Here is a 23257-nt window from a genome sequence, read left to right as displayed (position 1 = left end):
AAAAGGTGACTATCGAGGACTTACTAAAAGCCTGCGATTTTAGTCCTGCACTGATCCATACACCTGGCACAGAACACAGAAGTAGAAAGCAAGACTTCTGCTTCCCCAGTTTGATAGTTAAATGTGATGAGTACGTCTAAGATAAATCGTCTTACATTTCCATCTAACAAAATCTTTACTTTTGACATTCCTCATATTACAACACAATGTGTCATTGAAAGTAGAGTTACTTAATTTACTTGACCAATCAAATAAGAAAACTTAAATATATAAATAAACAAATAAAATAATAACAACAGCAGTGATTTTAAAGTCAGATTATGAAAATCTTCCCAAATTAAAGCAGACATTTTCTGAATGAATCTCTAATTGTTACAGTATCTGTATGTAGTAGGTTTGTCCCACCATACCTGTGAACCTCACTAGGCACTTGAATCAGAAATTAGTTTTAAGGGTGTACTAGTTAGGGGTGTTCTAAAGTTACCACTATAGCAAATCACCCACCAACAATCTAAAAGAGTACCCACATTAAAAATGCCCGTCTAAAGAAGACTTGCCAACAATCTGCTAAGCATCAAAGCCTGCCATTTCCCTATCTTGCTAAAAGACATTCCCCTAAACATTTCACATACTGTAGCACATATAACAAAGCCAGGCTGTCTGTACAAAAAGAGAGAAATCAAAGAATAGTTAGTCTGTTTGAAGGAAATATTTTCTTTTTGTTTTATCTCCATTTATCTGTCCTTGGTGGTAAGCTTATCGATCAGCTCTTGCAGAGGTACAAGTTCTTTCCTGTCAATCAAGTTGAATTCCTACAGAAAAAAAAAAACACATAAGAAATTATTTTAATTCTCTATATCTATCAAATGTAGTATCTTTCTCAAAAGCAGCTTTGTATAATTAAACATTCATTCTTACAGTTCAATTACTGATTCAAAAAATCAGTAATGAAAAGTTACTTTAAAAAAATCACAGAAAACACTGCTGGCAAACTAGTGGGATTTGTCTGGAAGGTTTTTACATATGGCAGGTATTTCTATGCCTTGTTAATGTAATCTTAACTTGGCCTTTATTATATTACAGGAAAGTGCTGCAAACAGTACATTGGAACACACTTAACAGGAAAATCAAAGTTGTTGAAATGTCAGAAAGACATGTACCTGAACAAAGAAGATAAAGTGCTTGAAAGAAGTATTGAGATGGGCCTCTTCCTGAAGCTGAATCACAGTGTCAAAGTGCTGGTGATAAATGTGGGCATACACTCGAAACAGCCGCTTCAAGATGGTCTTTGCCACGGACATGAAGTTCTTTGGGAAGGGAACACCTACAAAAAGACATTAAAATGAACAAACAAGGAGTATGAAGACAAACTTAAAACTTATTATTTTAAGTAAAGATAATTTCCAATCTGGGTACAATATAAACCCCTTCTATTAGCAACATCATGTGAAATGTAAAATGACTGTGTCTTCTCCTAGCAAACTTTGTACTATACCTATTTTTGATGGGAAGAGGGTCTCATCATCCAACTGGTCCTGTACCCAGGTCATCAAGTAATCAATGTACTTTGGTGCTGAACATTTGATTGGCTTCTTTATATTGGTTCCATCAGCCCAATGGTACTCGTATCTTAAAAATCAAACAAAAAATAAAATAAAAAACATAACTCTCAATCTTCTCTTTCATATTGTTCCCTTAAACCTGCCACCTAATGTAAAGCACATTTTGTAAGTACATACACAGAATATCAGAAACCATTCAACTGCCTTTGCCAAGACTTGTACAGCACAGAATGGCAAATACATTCAGCTATGATGTCTAGGTCTTGGATTTGTTTTAGCCATTAAAAATGAATCCTTGCATAACTGGATTTGTGACGGAACTAAAAAAAACAAAAAAAACATGAAATGTTAATTACAAACCAACTTTTAGTCATTTTCCACTTATGTGGAAAAACAGGAATAAGTAAAATTTGGTTTGGCTTGAGAAATTTCCAAATTGTAGTGCAGTGCATCCTGCAACACATTAGTTCTGGAGAAGCTTCAAAAACAGGCGGCACGGGGATGACAGCTCCTGTTATGCCAAGACCAAGAGTTGACTTTATGCGTACCCACTAACATAACAGACATCCATTATTCTGAATTCTGACAGGTTTATTGGGCTGATTTTACAGATAAATAGAATTCAATTTTAGTTATTTTTTATTTGGGTCTACTGGTCAGTAACAGTAACTTATTACAAATGGGAAACCTTTGCAAGGTCTGAAACAACAGAGATCAAGAAACGTAATTTTATTTGAACATTATTGTGACACTGCAGCTATAAGTTTTGAACAAACAAACATTTTTTGTATAAAACTGCGGCAGATGTTCAAACAATGAAAATATGACTAAACCAAAAAAAAGTTTTGATTTTATTTTTTTCAAAGCCTTTGATCCATATAGCACGCGCGCGCACACACACACACACACACACACACACACACACACACACACACACACACACACACACACACACACACACACAATAAGGGCTTTTGAAATCATGACTGCAAATGAAGTAAGTTTCTACAGACTAAAGATAAAAAAATATTTATGGGTCATGTTCCAAAGTGAAACATAAGCTTTTATTTTTTTTAAGTAATCTTTGTATTTTGTTGTTTTCTTTTAAATGTTTTACAAAAAATAACATTGCTTTTCTATGTACTATTCATAAAAAAAAAAAATTAAAATTAATAATAATAATAAAATAATAATTAACATAACCCACAGGCAGACAGAAGAAACAATTTGACATACTTGGGCCCAGCAGACATAAGAGCACAGCTTTGTTCAGTGCAGAAATCAGTGATAGTTCCATAAAGCATGTTGATCTGGTTGAAGAAGTCTACAGCTGGGGATTGAAAAAGAAAAACTTATTTAATTCTGCAAAGTGAGATCAATAAGTAAATATATTTATTTTAGAATATTAGTTCCTTGTTTGCATCAATATCATAAAAATCCCAAAATTAATTTTTACCACCAGAACAAACCCTTCAAATGAATACCACTTAATTGTTCTCAACCAACCACCACCACCCAAGGTTTTACAAAACCTACATTACTGAAGTAAAAATAAATACAAATAAATAAATAATAATAATACAATTGTAAAAAGGAGGTAAATACTAACAGTAATTTAACACCGAGACAGAATCATTGTCACTTTAGTGTTTCCACAGCTCAATTTCTGTCTGTCAAAAGAGAATGTTGGCTTTTCTTATAATCAAGGCATTTTCACATGCTTGAAAGGGCCACATTTTGGGCGACATTTATAAAAACAAAATGGTATTTGTCAAACACGCAAACTTTCCTATAAAAGTGCCTTGTTTATATTGTCGATCAAAATGTAAACCAAGGTTTACATGTGCTAGTCTTTGATTAATTAGTGACAACTGGCTCATTTGTATTTTCTTTGTCAAACTGGACTCTGGGGAAATGAAGCTGTGACATGGTTACCCTGCATCATTTGTCTTGATGAAAAAAAGGCACAAAGCTGTAACAAAGGGGAACAAAACAGTTATCAAGGCTGCCTGAAAGGTTAAAGGTTTGATACTGTTCTTTTCACAATAAAGACACTTTCAAGTTTCTATGAATACATCCTGATGACTGCATTATGAGAACTCACCAAACGCAATGTTACAAATACCTTTATATTTTAAATACAGGTATGTCAGTTATGCCTTAATGAATCTGTGTAGGGAAGAGGGCTTTCTTATAATCATATATTGCTACAGATGAAGAGTAAAACAGCTGTTAGAATACATACTGTGGTATAAACTTATGACAACAGTTATGAAGATATTTGTAAAAACGATGTATTTATACTTGCCTGGCATTTATGTACTACAGCAGGCAGTAGCAATAAAAAACAGTTGGACAATGAAGAATCTATCTGATGATCAGATTGATGAAGATCAAGCTCTTTAGCAATGTTAGTTTATTATTGAACACAGAAGATTAGTTCAGAGATTGTAGATCCCACCAAAGTTGTCGTACACTGTGTTGTATGTGATCCGTGCGCTGCCATTGCTGGTACTGTCACGTGAGCTGTTCAGTGTGTTGCTATGTAAATAAATCCTGTTCGCCTGCGGTGGGGCATATCAACTTCAACCTCCGTCTCAATCTCCTGCCTGTCACTCAGCAGCGAATGTACGCACCCACACGGCAGACGGCTACTCTGTCACAAGCATTAATACCCCGTATCTTTCTAAACAAGGGATTTAGGGGAGCTCCCTAATAAAAGCTGAATCTCAAAACAATAAGTTTGTGAATATAGTAATTGTTACAGCTGTGTATAATGGTATTTAAAACCAGACTTTTTACATATCTGCCCTTGCACTGGTCCCAGCGCAGTCGGACATGCGACGGATTACTGTAATACACTGTCAACAGCCAAATAGACACCAGTATCAAACAAGTAGGTCACAACCTACACCCGAGATTCCACACCATGTAAAATAGCATTTTATACATACAGTATGACAATGCTTGTTTTTAGTAAAATCAGACTAGTGGTTCTGAAGATATTGTATAGATTTCTATAGCTCAGCCAATTGAAAGAATACTGTGATAAAACTTTTATTGAATTCAGTGAATTGACCCGAGGGAAGACTATTGTTAGCGATAGTGGGCTATAATGCCCGAAGCTGCAGGTAACAATAGTCTTCCCATGAGGCATTTAATTTTCCACTATGGCTGAGTCTACAGTACATATTTAATAAATGAATCAGTCAAGTAAATAAGTGAAGCAAGGTTAGATAGTAAATACGACTTTATATATTTTGTTTAAACATAGAGGATATAGCATAGGTACATAACTAAATAACAGCAAATGTTTTTGAAGTTCAAACCACACAGTTATCTGCGCTCTGTGTGTGTTGCTGACTGCTGCATAATCCAGTTTATATCCCGGCCGTCATATCTGCTTACATCGTCAAGTCAGAAAACACTAACAGTGATGTTTCAATCACCATTTTACTGTTTGGAGCATCTTTCTTTTGTAGTATGTTTTATAATTAATTTTCTGTCAAGTCACAGAATCGCTGTTCAGACATTTTCTCTTGTTGTGAGGCGTGAAGATAAAAGGTGTTCCTTGAAAAGGGGCCGGACTGACAGTGATGTGAACCAATCGCATGACAGATGGAGACTATTGCCCGGTGGTGTAAGGATGTTAGGGAAATAGATTTAACTATTTTTCTCCTATGATGAGTTAAATCTCCTATGATGAGGTTTTAACCAATTGCAGGCCACAATTTCCAACCACAATTCATATATATATATTAATTAATTTGTTGATACAATACTTGGTTCACTAACCAAAGCTGGGGCATTGCTATTTCTAGTTGCCATAGTTTCTTTCTTTTTTTTTTTGTATTCTTTGACATTCTAGAACACCTTCTCTAAAGGTTCCTGTGAGAAGAACGTTATTGTTACTTTTATGTAGGTTTTATCTTTCTGTCCAGTTCCTCATGTTGTGCTTTTTCTGATAATTAGAGGAAATGTTACCTCTTTTTTAACCAATTAATGGAATGCTAAAAATGAACAAGGATTTACATACAGACTTATGTTGACAAAGCTTTAACCCAAAACCAATATTAAAATAAATAAAATAAATAAAGTGTGTATCCCGGCCTTGGTATGCGTTTATCCACGACACAAGTCCTAAAAGACGACTGAAGCTTTTAAAGTAGTTCACTTTTTTATTTTCAATAAGACAACAACACCATGTTGCAGAGAGACACATTTTATGGACTGACCCAAATTTAACACAATTGGTCAAGTTTATTTGTCCAACTGAAGTCCTCCCATGAGAGCTAACGGAATATTGATTTCTTATTTTATTATTTCTCTTCCCAAAGGGACTAAACCAACCAAAGGATCCTCCTCAGATATGGCTGCAAAGAGCTTTAATACCTGCCTGGGGAGGTCTACCACTTTGATTCACTATAATTCTTCGGGTCTAGCAGTGCAGACAGACAATCAGTAAATGCTGATTTGCAATGGTTTTTCATAAAGTACACTGATCGATTAAGGAGGTGCATTGACAAGCAGTTCACTAGATATACAGTATGTAAAACTGTAGGTCTCACCCCACTCTGCATGTTACAGATTAAGACTGTATGTTAACATTACTCGGTTTGAACACAAATAATGTTGGAAAACATGTCCTTTTACTTACTGTTTACTGCAACCCATTCGTTCAAATCCTCCCCCTCGGGTAGCATAACAGCCATACGAAGATTGCCACTTCCCAAGGTAGCTTCTGCATGTTTTAAAAGTTCATACTGGTGGGAGCCTTCTGGAATGTTTTTCTTTGGTTTAAACGTCTTAGACGAGCGACTTCCACTATGAATAATAAAAGAAAATATATTGGGTTTAAATTATTATCAGCCAAGATTGCATGCACCTTTGATAAATGTTAATATTTACCTCAACTCGATTCACCTGCAAGTAACAGTTATTCAATAACGGTTACTGCAACATCTTTTAATATATAAAAAGTAGCCTACTTCTTTTTTTAAGGTTGCAAGTGTTTTTATAGAAAGATCTGGAAGGGTTTGACCAGTAGTACTAAGGGTCAATTTCTACCCTTCTTGCTATAAAACAACATGATTTAATTTTGCAGGTTCTTTCTAATAAGGTATGAATGACAAAAGAAAAACAAAAACAAAAGGAATACATTAGCTCGAGGTTCCTTTAGTCTTACTTGTACGGCCATATGCTGTGACATTTCTGAGAAATATTTTGATACAGACTCCTGGACCTGATCATGTAAAGTATGTGGAGCTCAGATTTAATTTGGCCATCTGGTACAGAATCTGTGACCAGAGCAAGTCCAGCTCAACATGAATAAACATTCAAGACAAAATGCTCCATTCATGATGATGAAGCTGTGTGCATGCCGGCTTGTGCACACTCCATCATGGCAAACACCTGACCCCCAGCGCTGGTGGGGGTGGGGAATGGATTTAAACAGAATAAAATCGTGAAAGTCTGGCAGTAATGGAATCTTTGGACATCTTTACAGAGGACCATATGGGGACCGACATGCAATAAGATGAATTAAAAAAAAAAAAGAGAGAGAAAAGGCTAGTAAAATAAACTGTAAAGTGCTTTGAAATACAGTATGTGAATGTCAAAAATAGGCCTGGGTTTTAAAACTGTACTGCAGGCAGTGTCACTTTGGATGACTCGGCCTCACTATAGTCTGAACCATTTGTCTCTTTTCATTAGCCATAAGACAGAGGTTATATACAGTACAGTAAGTACAAATTCTGCTTGAAAATGTTGTTTTTCAAGTAAAGTTTATACTATAGGTACTGTCAATGTATGCTTTAATATTGTATTTAACATGTTTATGGATGGAGTAGTGGTTAGGGCTCTGGACTCTTGACCGGAGGGTTGTGGGTTCAATCCCCAGTGGGGGACACTGCTGTTGTACCCTTGAGCAAGGTACTTTACCTAGATTGCTCCAGTAAAAACCCAACTGTATAAATGGGTAATTGTATGTAAAATAATGTGATATCTGTATAATGTGAAATAATGTATAATGTGATATCTTGTAACAATTGTAAGTCGCCCTGGATAAGGGCGTCTGCTAAGAAATAAATAATAATAATAATAATAATAATTATATTTTGCCAAATGCTGCTTTCATTAATACTGTGCTGTGGTCGGGACTCTGATTCCTAGCACATCTGCATAAAAAACAACAACTTCCTGGCCAAGTAGGAAAACATTTCAACAAAAGTACCGAGTAGGTTAAAGTGCACACACACAAATCGATCCCCAAAAGTTCACTTAAGGATGTTACACTTCAGGTTCAAACAATTAAGAGTAATACCATGTACTGCATTATCAAACGTCTCTGACTCAAATACTGGAACAGCCCATCTTTGTAAGATAAAAGAAACTACTTACACACCAACCCGTCCAACACGCACAGGTGTGTGCTATAATTACTGTAGTAGACACAAGCAACAGCTTGTATTTCAGTTAATTAAAAGCTTACATCAGTTTTCATCTCATTCTTCTTGAAGCATTACTCATTTTTTGCATTTGAACAAAAACACATACTGTAATCCCAATGATGACAATCTTGTCCATATGTTTGTCAAGTAAGAAGTTAGATTAAAGACAATTTCTTAAGATTATAGTTTGTGCACATCCAAAGAAAGGTGACACTCACTAAAACTGCGTTATTTAATGCTAGATACATCCTGAAAAAAGGAAGTGAAAAGGAGTTTACACATTCTGCCACCATATACAGAATGGGCAAGTTTGAAGTGCTCTCTTTAATACTGTTAGATACAGTATGTTGTCTGAAGCAATAAAGAGAAGATACTCTTTGAACATTTATCGAACACTATTAAAATACTACTAAAATCTTGTATTTAAACGTTAACAAAATGCTTATGCAAGTCCTGAATTCTAAATTCATGTTTAAAGCTGATTTTTGGGTATTCGTTAAAACATTAGCCTTTTGACAAGTCTTTACTAGGGAAGTGTGGCAAAGTGGTTTGCAGTGCACAGGTGTAGGGGTGATGCAGTGCTCAAGACAAGGACAAACAACAAAGTACTGGTGAAATGATGGTTTTACTTGTAATCCAAAGTCTAAGGACAACAGTAAACAATAATGAGAATAGGCAATACACAGCGTTGCGTACTGCTCCATTTAATCCACAGGTTCAGTCCCGAAATAATAGTCCTGGTATTTAAACACCCTCAAATAACACAAACACGATCACAAGTCCACAGTGAGTGCTATAGTGCTCTTTGTGCAAATACAATTAACTGTGACACAAGTGCAGTGTTGTCCAGGTTTTGTGCTGGCCTCTAGCGACAGCTCCGGATCGTATTAGCCGTCTAGTAACAACAAACAAGTAATTTTTAGACACGACAAAAACAAACAAAACACTCACAATAACAATACGGTTCTCCTTCCGGTTCAGCGTTAACCATAACAAAGGAACAGATCACCTCGCTACATCCCCTTATGTACTGACAATCACGCCCCCCCCTTGGTTAACGATTGCAACCCCTCCTCCAATCTGCGGCTGCCACATCGCTTCCGGGTCGATGATTTGATGTACCGTTGCTCCGCCCCCTTTCTAAACGGACGATTTCCACCTAACCCTGGGAATAAATTGTCCGGCCATCTAGTCCAGGGTACTCTGTTCCCTTTACACAGTGCCCTCACAGGTCGGGAGGGAGATTCATCACCAAGAATCATTCTGTCTCTGTCACATATCCCACCGCTCCGAGTGGAGCCAAAGGAACACTTGACTGAATCTACCTTTCCCATTACTCCCCCTTCCTGGGAAAAATAATCTGCATTTGGGTGTTCTTTCCCTGCACGTGGATCATATGATACATGAAGGGCTGCAATGCCAGATACCACAGATTATCCGGGCATTGCTGTCATTCATTGTACTTAACCACTTAAGTGGGGCGTGGTTTGTGACGAGATCAAATGAATGTCCCAGCAGGTAATATCGTAAAGAGTGAGTAGCCCATTTAATGGCCAAACACTCCTTTTCGACCACGGAGCAGTTGCGATCCTGGGGGAGCATCTTTTTGCTGAGATACAGGATAGGGTGTTCTTCCCCATCTACCGTCTGGGACAAAACCGCACCCAAACCAACATCCGACGCATCGGTGTGGAGGATGAATCTCTTTCTCTGTCAACAGATGGTAGCCTACATATAAATCAGTAATATTTGCATTATATAAAATACTATGAACCCTCGTATTTCGTGCATGACCCATCCACCCAAAAATTACACTGTACTTGAACAAGTGTCTTCAGTGTACAATATTGTGATTAGCCAAAACAGATTTATATCAGATTTAATAGAATGATCTCAGAATTAATGACTTAGGGGCACATTTTGAAGCAAGCAAGAGTAATAAAACAATTGTAATGGTATAAACTGGCAAGAAACCCCTTGTAGGCAGGAACAACTAGCCTAGTTGATTGTTGTACTTAGCACAGAGGTAAATACATGTGTGTATATGGCCACAGACTATATACAATATACATAATGCAGTTTAAACCAGTTTATTTGTCAAATAAGAATCTTTAAGACCATGCAGTAAAAAGCCTATGGGCTGCACATGGTACTATGTTGATACTTAAAAGTACAGAACCAATTATGAAATCCTACAATTTAATGGTTACAAATAAGCAATTTATTGTCAGACCTAGTGTATGTACTGCTCTGCACTGCAAGATAAACTTAACTATCTGAATACATGCACATTTCATGAAATGTACTGACACAGTACCACATCTGTAAAACCAAACAAAGGTGTAAAAACATCCTTTAGAAATGTAATTTTGGTAGGAGTCCAGGAACATTGTGAGTCAGAAAAAGTTGTTTCCACATGCATTAGTACTTTGGAAAAGAATGGAGACTTCTTGAAAAAAATACAGTATGCATGGCAAGTCACTACTTGCTTGCAATTCGAATGCTTCACTAAAAACTAGCCAAACTGTGCTTCTCTTTTGCTTCATATAAATATTTTTTGTTTCACAGACCTCTACTACAAAACTGCGTCATAGCACATTACTGTAGATGCCAAATGAACACACTTTTTCCATGTCCTGAATTTGCTGCAGGCAGCTTAAATCAAGTGCAAGGATATAGTGAAAATAAATTAAGATCAGCTGAACAATCAGGAAATCAGCAAAATTCTTAATATCTTGAGAATGGTAGTGCTACAGTAGGACTGTGATATTTCCACTGGTGGAATCGATCTCTATGGCAGCTGGCAGCACAATCAGAGGAGGTCACGTAAAAAAAAAGCCTGTTGATTTAGCATGGAATGTCCCCTTATAATAAAGAAGATTTGAAGTCAGTGCCTAAAGAGGATTTGTTCACAAACTGGAATGTCTAAAAGCTTACTGTACTTCTTAAAGGTCATTCTATCTGCGCCTAATGTTTAGTTATAATTAAAACAAACATAATCTGCTTTTATAGACACCACACAAATGGAGTCATTCCATCTAGAGTGAGACAGATTTTCTTTGAAAAATCAATGGAAAATGGTATCCATAAGAAATTGAAAAATCCTAATTTCAGATCTCTCGGCGAAAAGGTTACCATTCTGCATGAATCTTTCAACTAAATCTGCCACATACTACTGACCTAATAGTGACGTTTTAATTTGATTAATCATATACTTACTTTGAGATGCAATTGCTGGGAATAATCATCCCACAGCTGCAGATGCAAATCAGCTGCCCTCGCACATGAGTACCTCACTTTAAATATCATGTTCCTTCATCACAACAAAATGGAAATAGGCTGAATGCCTTCATATACAGAATCCAACAGCTCATCCAACACATTGCCTAGTACCAGAGTTGGGGTCAATTCCATTTTTTCAATTCCAGTTCCATTTCCCTTTTATATAATTCCAATTCCTATTCTGTTTTACGGCACAGTCTTTACTGCGGTGTATGCCATGGGCTTTATCAGGTTACCTGACAAGTTCATTAAGTTGTATACAGTATTTGTTTGCTCAATAAAGCCTTTGTTGTAAAATAATTGGAATAGGAATTTGAATTGATTAAAAGGGAATTGGGATTAGAACTGGAATTGGAATTGAAAAAAATTGAATTGACCCCAACTCTGCCTAGTACTCAGTACCATAACTGGGCAGCACATCTCTTAAGACTTACCTTTCACAAAAAGGTTTCAATTACAGACTTGTGGAAATCACACATAGTATACTGTTGTTGCTGACACCTTGGCCACGAATGTGGAAAAAAAAAACCGCTCTTAACTATTACAGATAAATGGATGATGACCCACAATATTTAAAAAACTATTCTTAATAATTTAAACACCAAAATACATTACTATGAGAACATTTTTGAGAAAAATCGAATGGCATGGACAAAAGGCGTTAGTCTTGACAGTCTTTCACACATTTACACATGTAATATCCACCCATCATCATTAACCGCTTACTCCTTTACAGGGTCGCGATGAGCCGCAGCCTACATGTAACATTTACAGTTAAATTTAAATCACGTTTACATTTCCTGAAGAAGAGACGTTTGAGGTAAGCTTCCGTTTGTAACCCTAAACCTAATAGCTGCGACTCAAAGCATCACACGCTTTAAATCATAACTGCAATGTTTTGTTGTTTTTTTCTTTTTTTTTGTTTGTTTGTTTTGGGGGGGGGGGTTAACTAGGTAAATCAAAACCTTAGGTAGACTTAAATAAAGGCCTCTGCTTAAATAAAACAAATACATTACATGCAACGAACACAAGAGATGTAGTTGGGAGCCGCGTATGTGTTCTGCCTAGTAATGAGATGAGACTGTATGCTTGGGTCAAACGGGGACCACAGCCTTTACCGCATTACATTATTATCTGTTCAACAGAGCGTGTATATGTACATTGTACATGTAAGTTACAATTTCTGTGCATGCACTGCTACATGTATGGGTGTTATTACTGTATTTGACTGTGCAATTCAGGCCTTTTACATATAGATTGATGTTTGACTGTTTCAACGACTCCAGTGGCAATAGCAGATGTAAATGACATCTGTCTTTTTTACATTAAATAAGACTATATATATATATATATATATATATATATATATATATATATATATATATATAATATATGTGTGTGTGTGTGTGTGTCACGAGCAGCAGCGGCTTTAAAATCAATGACAATATGTGAGAGCACACATAATAAACAAATAAATGCAGTATTTACGATGAATGCAGCTTGCAAGTACTTCCTAGCCAAATTCTAAATCAGCATCAAAATGTATAATTGTTGTGTACGTTTTCCTGTGGCACATGAGACAGATGAAAAAAAACATGTCTGTTTTGTATGGTGTCTCTTTCCTAAATCCGCAGTACCCAAAGACAAGTTCATCATTAAAAACAAATAATACAGCGACACATTAATATACTCACAACAAAAAGCTCATTTCGAAGCTCAGTAGCCCCACGTATGTCAAAAGAGGTGTAACTCCTGCGAAGTGACGCAATTGGAGAGCGCTGTTTACAGGTAAGGTGAGTATATAAATAAAAGAAACAGACAGACGTCTTTCCACTCCTTGTTCTCCAATCCAGCGCTAAACTTCTTTCTCTCAAAGTCTGAGCGCACGCCACGAAACATCTCGCGAGAACAGAGATGCTGACACAGCGAGATTTGGAGATTGATCCCTTTCCAGTCCCCTCCCCTCCCCTCACCTCACCTGAAGTGGTGCTGTATTATTTAGGGTTCACGTTAGAGTAAACATTTTAATTAAAATTAACAAAAAAGACTGAAGGCTTCATATGTTAATAAGTAATAAGCAATGTAATAATGCAACATGCATTGTTTTCTATGTTGTAATACAATTGCATTTGTATTCAATTTGTAAAGGACCCTATAGTGCCGTCCAAAACACAGTTTCCTTTATATATTATTACTGTATACGACAGCACATATTAATATAGCGTATTGAAGAAAACTAGTGTTTTTGGACCGTGCTACAGTATTTTATAACATGGGGAAAAACTGAAAACATTCACAAATATCTTACTCAATATGATTTAATGGTGGGTATTGAAATATGTTTTGGCAAAAAGCTTAACTAAGCAGTACACAACAGATGACGTATATCCAGATGAAGGAATTCCCCATGAATGGTACGAAAACAAAATACTGGTGGTATGATTTATGACACTACTGCACTAATCAATGTCGAATCGTTTGTATCCTTTATGAATTATTAAACAATAAAACAAATAAAGTGTTTCATCTTCAGAAAGTGACTGGATTATTTATATGGGTATCTTTTTATGTTGAGAATTATTGTAGTAGAGAAAACCCCATGTTCTAACACTTTAAATATGCACAATTAAACATGCCATTATACTATTATTATTATTATTATTATTATTATTATTATTATTATTATTATGCATTAACAAATTCGATATTATTAAGTTGCTATGTAAAAGGACATTTAGAATATGCGTGGGACCGCCAAGTCTATTTCGCCACTAGATGTCACTGTGCGAATACAGGAACCATTACATGTAATGGAGATTCATTTAGTTGTTATGCTTTCCGTCTCTTTGACCTTTAAATGTTGAACATGCTTTTCGTATGTCATTAGTGACATTCAGCAACTGTTCTGAAAGTTGTCGTTGTAATATTTGTTACTTTAACATTATCTTGGATTTTATTGGAGCTCAGTTCTTACCGGTATAGTTTTTTTTTTTTTTAATCGTATCTTAAAAAAACTGTAAACGAACTGGTGCATGTATGGTTGTAGGTTTTAGAAATACGTAGGTGCTGTGCTCGTCTAGTGATGTCAGTGCACTGCAGGTCTGTCCTTTTCTCCATTCTCACCCGAAACGTCAGGGGGAAACTGCATTCTTCGAGGAACACATCATGGTCTGATAATTCTAATGCCCGATTTGCTTACTGTCACTTTGGAAACCAAAGTGGACCTCGTGTTTACCAACATGGGTCACCTGCTCAGCATGCAAGGAAATCCGTGATACAGTCCCGCTGTTTCAGCCAGGTAAAAACATTAAGATGCCAACAAATCTAATACTGCGGGATGCGGTGTGACAGATATTCATTTAAAGATGTTGATTTTTTTTATTTTTCTCTGCGCTGTGCATTCGCTTGAATTGGATTTGAGAGGCAGTGCAATAGAAGGCGGCCTGGGTTGGTGTGTGTATAGATCCAGTGCAGATGTACACAATTACACAATTTGTGCAAAGTGTATCCTAAGTGAATTGCATCATGATATATGCAATGACCCTGTTAGGCTCCTTTTATATGCGGTGTAATAAGAAAATGGTTGTTAATCATATTCATCTTCACTGTCAACTTGCAGGTAGCATCGTTAACAGGTGACTCTGTCATACCACTGCTGGGTCACAAAATAATCATAGACCCTAAGGAACAATGTGGTGTTGTTTTTTTTCAACCTGGAATTAAAGTTTATTATCTGTTGACAGTAGACTGGTTTTCCTTTTAAAGAAGATGAATATCCTCCTCTTCCTGACTATGATGACAAAGCAGAAGCTGGAGCTAAGGAAGTGTTTATTATCCGAGCAAGAGGTCTTCCCTGGTCTTGTACAGTAGAGGATGTGCAGAACTTCTTCTCAGGTAGCCTCTTGCTTTATATACAATAACAGCTGCTGCGACAGCTGTAATAAATACTCTTATTCTAGCTATTCTCTGCAGTGCATGCAAAATCCCTGTAACTTTAACATGTGACGCATTATGAAGCCATCTGTTTTTTAAAAATTATTTTACACTGAATGATTAAGTACTGTAGTGTTGTAAGGATTGCTGTTTTAAATGGAATTGTTAACAAACTCTCATTGCTTTCATTGTCTTGCATTTCAAGACTGCAGAATTCGAGATGGTGCTGATGGAATACACCTAACACTGAACAGAGATGGAAAGCCAAGTGGAGAAGCATTTATTGAGCTGGATTATGAGGAGGATGTCCAAAAAGCTTTAGAAAAGCACAGGCAGTATCTGGGTCCGCGTTACGTGGAAGGTATGCTTATAAACACTGAGGTAATGGCAAAAGGTCTGGGCTCAAATAAAATGCATAGTTCATTCGTTAAATGTGAAGTGGCAGGGCTTTAGTGTTAGCAAACTCAGTTATAAAGAATGGGTGAGGCTCTAACAGTGTCTACTTAACAAGATCACCAACATTGCAGTTCTTTTTTTGGTTTTAAATTTATGAAATGTATTGCCTCGCAAGCCCATGAGCAAGACACTAAATTTTTAAGTGTGTCTTGTAAAAGGTTTATATACAAATCACCAGAAATAGGGGGGCAATGAATGGCACATTTTCTTGTAAAGTCAAGGGGCAGAGCTAGTATTGTGGCTAATCTCTTGGTGTGATATATTGGCAGTTCCATGTAGGGATTCTCATAGCATACACCAGTCTTTAGTATGTTCAGCCTGGATCACTCCCTTTCACAAGCACTGGGTCGCCTATAATGTATTAATTTGTATTTTTTTCCCCAGTGTATGAAGTGACAAACAGTGAAGCAGAGACGTTTCTGAAGCAGTCTGTGGATTCTCCTGTGAACGATGGAGTTGTGCGTCTCAGAGGACTCCCTTTTAGTTGTACTGAAACAGATGTCATTCACTTTTTTGAAGGTTTGTTTTTCTTCCATGATATTGTTAAAAATAATAATAATGAAACACAAAAAGATACCCTGCTTGTATAAAAACTGTCCATAGACAGTGGGTTTTCTCTCAGTTCCTATCATACAGACCCTGTGAGCTAAAAAAAACCCAAAACAAAACAGATATAGAATTTAAAAATTCACTAATTTCTAATCCAAACCAGTTAGGACTGTTCATATTAGTGTAATAAAACTGTAGACAGCTCTGTCAGTTTCGACTGTAATCAACCACTATTAGACAAGAAACCTATCCTGAAGGTTTGGGTGGAGCCGTATATCTCCTTTTCTTCTATCTGGTTAGACTATTTACATGACATCATTCTTTTGTAAAGATCCACAGTTCGGCTACACGTAGCCACTGCTAACACACAATGGCAGCTTGGGATACTGCTGCCGATATAGCGGCACAGCTGTTTGAGTAAGATCAAGTGCATTCTTCTTCTTCTTCTTCTTCTTCTTAGGACAACTTTCATTTAATTACAGAATATTCTTTCTTTGATATGTTAGTTTCAGTAGTTTATTGTATCTTGTTGTAATATTTTTGTTTGGATATTATGTTGTATTTCTGTATTAATGTGATGGTTTTTTTTTTTTAATATTGTATTGTCTCCCCCAGTTCCCTATTCCAAAAGGGTGGGGAAAAGAAAAAAAAAAATCAATAAAAATAGTTGTTCACAAAAAAATATTAGACAACATAAACCTGGATTTATCACAATAATCTATAGCTTGTGATTCATTGTCCCTCTTTTAAAAGTGCAATATGTACTTTAAATTAACATTTAATAGTCTTATTTGTAACAACGTGGCTGAGCTGTATTTTTTTGTGTTTACTGCAGTAGGACATCCAAATGCCCTGACCTCTGTGTTTACTGAATGATACAAAATGTGGCTTACCTATACCTACAGAGAACGTACTGTATTTATATTAGTGTATGTTTGTTAAAAAAAACCAAAAAAACTTTAATTTAGATGACACATACTCTACTGTATGTGCTTTTTAAAGTGCATATAATGTACATAAAGTGGACGTTGGTCATGGTGATTTTTTTTAATGATACAGACAGCTCTGATTTGTAATTCCAGTTATGTTGGATGATGCATGTTAGTAATATTCTTCTTTGTATTTTCTATTACTATGTATCTATAATTCTTCTGCCCTCAGGTCTGGATGTTACAGCAAATGGAGTTACATTAGTTACAGATCGCAGAGGGAGAAATACAGGGGTTGCTTTTGTAGAGTTTTCTTCACCAGAAATGGCAGATCAAGCTTTACTGAAGCACAGAGAAACAATGGGCAGCAGGTATGAAATCAGCGTTGTGCTTACTTCACTTCATGTATTTATTACATTAGGGTTGTCTAGTCCTACTAAACAACCTCTGGCTTTCATTCAGGTATATTGAAGTGTTCCCAAGCAGTAAGATTGAGATCCAAACCCCCAGTGGCCCACAGAAAAAGAAAATGGAGGCTCGTCCATCAGCACAGGATACTTTCTCCAGTAACGCATCCAGAAGGTTTCAAGATATCAGGGATGCACCCCCAGACTATAAAAGCAGTAAGTTGATTAAGTAATAAGGGGATACCAGGGAGTGGGTTGATGTGGGAATCGGCATGGTGGCGTGTTGAATTTTTAAATCACTGTATGTGATTCATCCTGTATCAATGAATCCTGACACTTCCTAGTGATATATTGCAATCTGATAGTTGTATTGGGATGCATTGCTATAAGCACTACATACTGTAGCTACCTCTATTCCATCAGGTGGTGGTTGTGACTACCCCATCAGCCACAAAATCTTTACAAATCGGTTTGGGCAGTTGAAAAATCAAAAACAAATGTGAAAAAACTTTTTTGACTCAATTATATTTGAGTCTCATATTTGCAAAGTCACAACAAGACTCTGTCTACCATCTGCAAAATATTGCTAAAGTTAATTTCTTTCATTGTCTGCTGCTGAGAAACGAATTCATGCTTTTGTGCCATCCCCGCTTGACAACTGCACTGCTCTGTGCTTGGCTCCCAGGTCATGCCATTGACTCATCTACAGTTTATACAGAAGGCAGCTGCTAAGATTCTCAGCAGAACTAAAACAAGAGACCATAGAACCCCTGTGTTGGCCTCACTGTAGTGGCTCCCAGTGACGTTTAGAGTTGATTTTAAAATGTTACTTTTGACTTACAAAGCACTTGATGGTATGGCACCAGATTTATGTAAAGGAGTTTTTATTCACACACACATATATACCTCCACGTGATTTAAGATCTGCTGCTGTGCCCACAAGTATACACAAAGGAAGGGAGCGAGAGCTTTTAGTTACTATGCTCCCAGATTGTGTAATACATTGCTGCCTATATCAGGTGATCTGTCAATTCATTGATTTAAGTAATATTAAAAAGTGTGCTTTCTTTTGTTTTGTCTTGTACAGTGTTTGAGGTATTTTTTGTATGAAAGGCGCTATATAAATACAATTTCATTTGATCTTCTCATTTAGGTGTAGTCTTTAAAAAATACACAATAGTCCAGAATTACTGGAAATTAAACATCAAATAAAGTCGCCTACTGGGACCATCACGTTTATCGTTTATCATTATCTGCGTAATTTTCGACATGACCTTAATCTGTTCAGTGTACCGATGACAATAACAAATTTAGTGAAAGCCTATTTTGGAGATTTGCAATTCAGTTTTTCAACTTCAGAATTCAGCACTACATGGCAATGCCTAGAGGTTGGAATAATGGCAGGATGCACCATTTCTCCACTGGCTTTTACCATGGCAATGGAAGTAATCATTAGGGCATCAAAATGGGTAGTAGGAGGAGAGCGCTTGGCTTCTGGAATGCGACTACCACCAATTCGAGCATACATGGATGACATGACAACCATGACTACAACAGTAGCCTGCACTAATCGATTATTGGGCAAATTAACCAATAACATTGAATGGGCACGAATGCAATTCAAGCCCACTAAATCAAGGAGCATCTCTATAATTAAAGGCAAAGTAGTAGATAAAACATTCTTCATTAATGGTGAGGCAATACCAACAGTGTCTGAGAAGCCAGTGAAGAGTCTTGGGAGATGGTACGACGGGGATCTAAAGGACACAGTTCGTGTGGGAGAAGTTAGACAACAAGCAGTGGAAGGGTTGAAGAGCATAGACAGCTGCGCACTACCAGGTAAACTAAAACTCTGGTGCTTTCAGTTTGGTCTACTGCCGAGGTTGCTGTGGCCACTGACTGTGTACGAGGTTTCTTTGACAACAGTAGAGAAGCTGGAAGCTTTAATCAGTTCATACATCAGGAAATGGTTGGGAGTTCCACGCTGCCTCAGCAGAGTGGGACTTTATGGTAAAGGAATACTGCAGCTACCAGTCTCTGCTCTAACCGAGGAGTTTAAGTGCGCCAAGGTCAGACTGGAAATGACATTAGTAGAGTCACGCGATAAATGCGTAAGGGAGGCAGCACCTGTGTTGAAAACTGGAAGAAAGTGGGCGGCAAAGAAAGCTGTGGAAGATGCAAAGGCTGCCCTTCGAATTGGTGATATCATGGGGCAAGTTCAGCATGGAAGAGGGGGTCTTGGTTTCAGTTCAACTCCTCCTACATGGCACAAGGCGGCCCCAGCTCAAAGAAGGAAGCTGGTAGTCAACGAGGTGCAAAAGCAGGAGGAGAGGATGAGGTGTATAAAGGCCATTTCCCAGGCCAAACAGGGAGAATGGATGAGATGGGAGAGTGTGGAACAACGCAAGATTGGCTGGCAAGACCTATGGTCAATGGAACAGAGCAGGATCAGTTTCCTCATCAGGTCAACATATGATGTTCTCCCATCACCACAGAACCTAAACCTCTGGGTAGGAGAGGATCCCTCATGTCCTTTGTGTTCATCACCTGCAACATTAAGGCACATTTTGACAGGATGTAAGGTGGCTCTTAGCCAAGGACGGTTTACTTGGCGCCATGACCAGGTGCTGCGATGTTTGGCCTTAGCATTGGAAGACAAGCGTAACATGACCAATAAGTTGCCACCTGTTCCATCAAAACATTACACACAAAAGACAACATTCCTCCGCCCAGGAGAGCAACCACCAAGAAAAGGTGTTAAAACCAATCCTCGCCCAGGACAACTGGAAGCTGCTAGAGACTGGAATATGCTGGCAGATGTTGGTCAACGGCTTATTTTTCCACCTGAGATTGCCACCACTAACCTTCGACCAGATATTGTCTTGTGGTCTGGATCAGCACGCCTTGTTCACCTGGTAGAGTTAACAGTGCCATGGGAGGACGCTGTAGATGAGGCGTATGAGAGGAAGAAACTGCGGTATGCTCAACTAGCTGCTGAAGCGGAACAGCGAGGATGGAGAGTTCGGGTTTACCCAGTGGAAGTGGGTTGTCGAGGATTTGTGGCACACTCTACAACCCGGTTTCTCAGAGACGTCGGATTCAGTGGCCAAGAGTTGCGTCGCACAGTGAAGAACTTATCTGAAGCAGCAGAGAGGAGCAGCAACTGGCTGTGGTTGAGACGGAAAGATTCTGGCTGGGGACAGGTAAGTAAGCTGGGCTGAGTTGAGTGGGGGACGGAGGGGGGTGATGCTGGGACGCCAGAATCACCGTCGAGCCCTCTTGAGGTGTCGTGGGCTAGTCGACGAAACACTGAGGATGGAAGGTGCCCACTTGAAAACCCCAGAGATGTACCCTACTTAGCTCAATCCAGACGGTTGTCATGCTGATGCGCTGGGGAGGCCGCACTTTGGTTGATCCCCGGAGCCAGCATCGCAGCTGTTGTGTGTGCTGATGCGCCAGGGAGGCAAAATAAGCTGATCCCTGGAGCCAGCATTACACTTCAGCCATTAACACCAGACAGAAGGATATCTACATCATCATATGGAAGGAAACGTAAATGGATGGAGACGCATATGGATCACATTAGTTTACTGTAAAGCTACGTCTTAGTTGGTGCTTATCTTGGCGAGAGCCGAGTTCAAATCAGCATGAAGTTTTAACATCTACTCTCGTGTAATGGAAATCATGTCATTACATCCCTAATAAACACGCTGCGTATTCTTTTTTTGGTTTACAGGCGGTGGTCCAATGTCTGAATCAAATATAAATCCCAAAACCAGTCTGTCTGTTCACAACATACATATGAGAGGTTTGCCGTTTGAAGTTACTGGACTAGATATTGTAAACGTAAGTTATCATTTCAGTACATTTTCAGTAAACACATTTTTCTTTTTTAAAGGATATAAAAAACCTCTTCTTTTCATTTTTTTTTTTGGTAGTTTTTCTCTCCACTGAAGCCTGACAGAATTCACATTGAGTTTGGCCCTGATGGGAAAGCCACCGGTGAAGCAGATGTGTATTTTACCGCTCATGAAGATGCAGTGTCAGCAATGTCCAAAGACAGATCACACATTCGTAAGTGTTTCACAGCTGCTCTGAAGTTCAGTCTAAGTGTTTATTTACCAATGAAGAATGATATTTTTCATGTTACTATCCAAATGAACACTCATTGAGCTCCAAAAGATCTCTTTTGATTTAAATAAGTGAATTATCCAATATAAGGCCAAAGACAATTAGTAGCCTTCTGGAGAGTCAACAAAATTGAGGTTGTTAAATGAGGTTGTATTCATTTTCATAAGAGCAGAGCTACAGGAGAACACCAGCTATCGTCCTCTCCCCACAAGTTCCCCCTTGAACTGACTCTAGCAGCCAGTGCTGTACAATCCGTTTCCCAATTTAAACAGACTACAATCTGTGATGCATTCCCTGTATTTAGATAACCAACGTGACTGAGTAAAATGGTCTTAATTAATTGAGAGCTGAGGCTAATAAAGGGAGATATTTGGACTGTTTTCAAATTGAAAGGGTCTGACAGGGAGTGGTCTAAATGGAGCTGGTCACAAAAAGGGATTTGCTGCATTTGTTAATCAATAATATCTTGCCTGACTTGTAAATTGTCTTTCCTACATCCAGAACAAAGGTATATAGAACTGTTCCTGAATTCTGGATCATAAAACCAGTGAAGATGAGGTAGGAGCTTTTTAATTAGAAAAATTGTATTATATTTTTGGATTCATAAAACATCAACATAGATTTCCACTTGGAAATCAAATATAAATATATCTTATTATTAATTGATTTAATGTTGTGTTTCTCTGTAATAATAATAAAAGTTATATATTTTAAATTACTGGTTTGAATCACAACCAATTTTGTATGTATTCCGTATTGGAATGGTAATGCATGTGGTATTATTTAATTTATTGTGCTTAGTATGTAACACTTTAATTGTTTCATTGTCCAGTCCAGGTGTGTCCAGGAGTCGGGGACAATATCTGAGAAGACAGCAATGTTCCTGGACATAATACCTGCTTATAAAAATAAGTAAAAACATAGACGTCTTCTAATGTATAGCAGCTTCAAAACTACTGTATTTATTACTGCTGCCTTTTTCAACATAATGACCCCCCAACAAAGCTGTAATTGATATGCTTGTGTTACAGAGAACCATTTGGCCAGATAATAGAGTTAGGGTTAGGATGTAAATTTACTGAGCTTGAGACACAGAACATTAAAATACTGTCACCTTTTGAGTGTTGCATTTGTGTAATTCTTTAAATTCTAGAGAAATTCTCCGATGACTGGAAGATACCAGGTTAACCCTTATAATAGAGGGATTCATTTTTTCAAAACCACTTGTATGATTTGATTAGAGCGCCAATCAATCTTCTTCTAGAACTTAACTGGATGTGACTTTGATTGAAAGGCATTTAGCCCCTTTTTACAGGAGTAAGAAATGTAAAAATAAATTCATATGGATAGCAACAAGCCTATTCTGCCTTGCTTGTTTTATTTGCAGTTGCATTTGCCATGTGTTATTTTGTGTCGCAGGTTTTTACAAAAAAATAAATAAAAAACAAATAACAGATTTTAATATGTGCTATATCCAAAGTAACTATTCTAGAGTTTAAATGTTAAATTGATTCTATTTTAAACAATGCAAGACTGGAAACAATCTGCTTATTGTTGCT

At 37.5% G+C, this 23257-nt stretch overlaps 2 protein-coding genes across 3 annotated transcripts; one reads left to right on the top strand and one right to left on the bottom strand.

Annotated features, from left to right (window-relative positions):
* Nucleotides 1-156: 156 nt before the first annotated feature.
* LOC117403729 (MOB kinase activator 1B) lies at nt 157-13251 on the bottom strand. Its single transcript, XM_058989847.1, has 6 exons — nt 12988-13251; nt 6220-6386; nt 2799-2892; nt 1496-1629; nt 1161-1324; nt 157-812 (listed from the first exon to the last, which is right to left on the bottom strand). The coding sequence occupies exons 1-6, from the start codon at nt 12999-13001 to the stop codon at nt 735-737; spliced, it is 651 nt and encodes a 216-aa protein (XP_058845830.1). The 5' UTR covers nt 13002-13251; the 3' UTR covers nt 157-734.
* Nucleotides 13252-14127: 876 nt separating this feature from the next.
* LOC131697919 (G-rich sequence factor 1-like) lies at nt 14128-22816 on the top strand. Of its 2 annotated transcripts, none has more exons than XM_058989841.1 (10): nt 14128-14591; nt 15040-15187; nt 15432-15587; nt 16067-16201; nt 17393-17531; nt 17623-17783; nt 21304-21413; nt 21506-21641; nt 22200-22256; nt 22536-22816. In XM_058989841.1, exons 1-9 carry the CDS (start codon nt 14376-14378, stop codon nt 22238-22240), a joined length of 1242 nt encoding a protein of 413 aa, XP_058845824.1. In that variant the 5' UTR covers nt 14128-14375; the 3' UTR covers nt 22241-22256; nt 22536-22816. The 2 variants fall into 2 exon arrangements, with proteins under 2 accessions (XP_058845824.1, XP_058845820.1); XM_058989837.1 differs by having other exon boundaries at nt 14129-14591; nt 22531-22816.
* The last annotated feature ends 441 nt before the right edge of the window (nt 22817-23257 follow it).

The sequence above is a fragment of the Acipenser ruthenus genome, chromosome 2, assembly GCF_902713425.1.
Source record: "Acipenser ruthenus chromosome 2, fAciRut3.2 maternal haplotype, whole genome shotgun sequence".
NCBI lineage: Eukaryota > Metazoa > Chordata > Actinopteri > Acipenseriformes > Acipenseridae > Acipenser > Acipenser ruthenus.
The sequence above is the reverse complement of the archived record's forward strand: the minus strand, read 5'-3'. Positions and strand labels throughout refer to the sequence as shown.

What these genes read in the sequence shown, in the direction of transcription:
- LOC117403729 (XM_058989847.1), bottom strand. An exon ending in CCTCTTCCCATCAAAAATAG is followed by an intron (nt 1,325 to 1,495) that starts GTATAGTACAAA and finishes GTCTTTTTGTAG; the next exon opens with GTGTTCCCTTCCCAAAGAAC. An exon ending in ACTTTATCTTCTTTGTTCAG is followed by an intron (nt 813 to 1,160) that starts GTACATGTCTTT and finishes TTTTTTCTGTAG; the next exon opens with GAATTCAACTTGATTGACAG.
- LOC131697919 (XM_058989841.1), top strand. Translation starts at nt 14,376, where the DNA reads ATGTCAGTGCACTGCAGGTCTGTCCTTTTCTCCATTCTCACCCGAAAC. An exon ending in AGTCCCGCTGTTTCAGCCAG is followed by an intron (nt 14,592 to 15,039) that starts GTAAAAACATTA and finishes TGTTGACAGTAG; the next exon opens with ACTGGTTTTCCTTTTAAAGA. An exon ending in GGGTCCGCGTTACGTGGAAG is followed by an intron (nt 15,588 to 16,066) that starts GTATGCTTATAA and finishes TTTTTTCCCCAG; the next exon opens with TGTATGAAGTGACAAACAGT.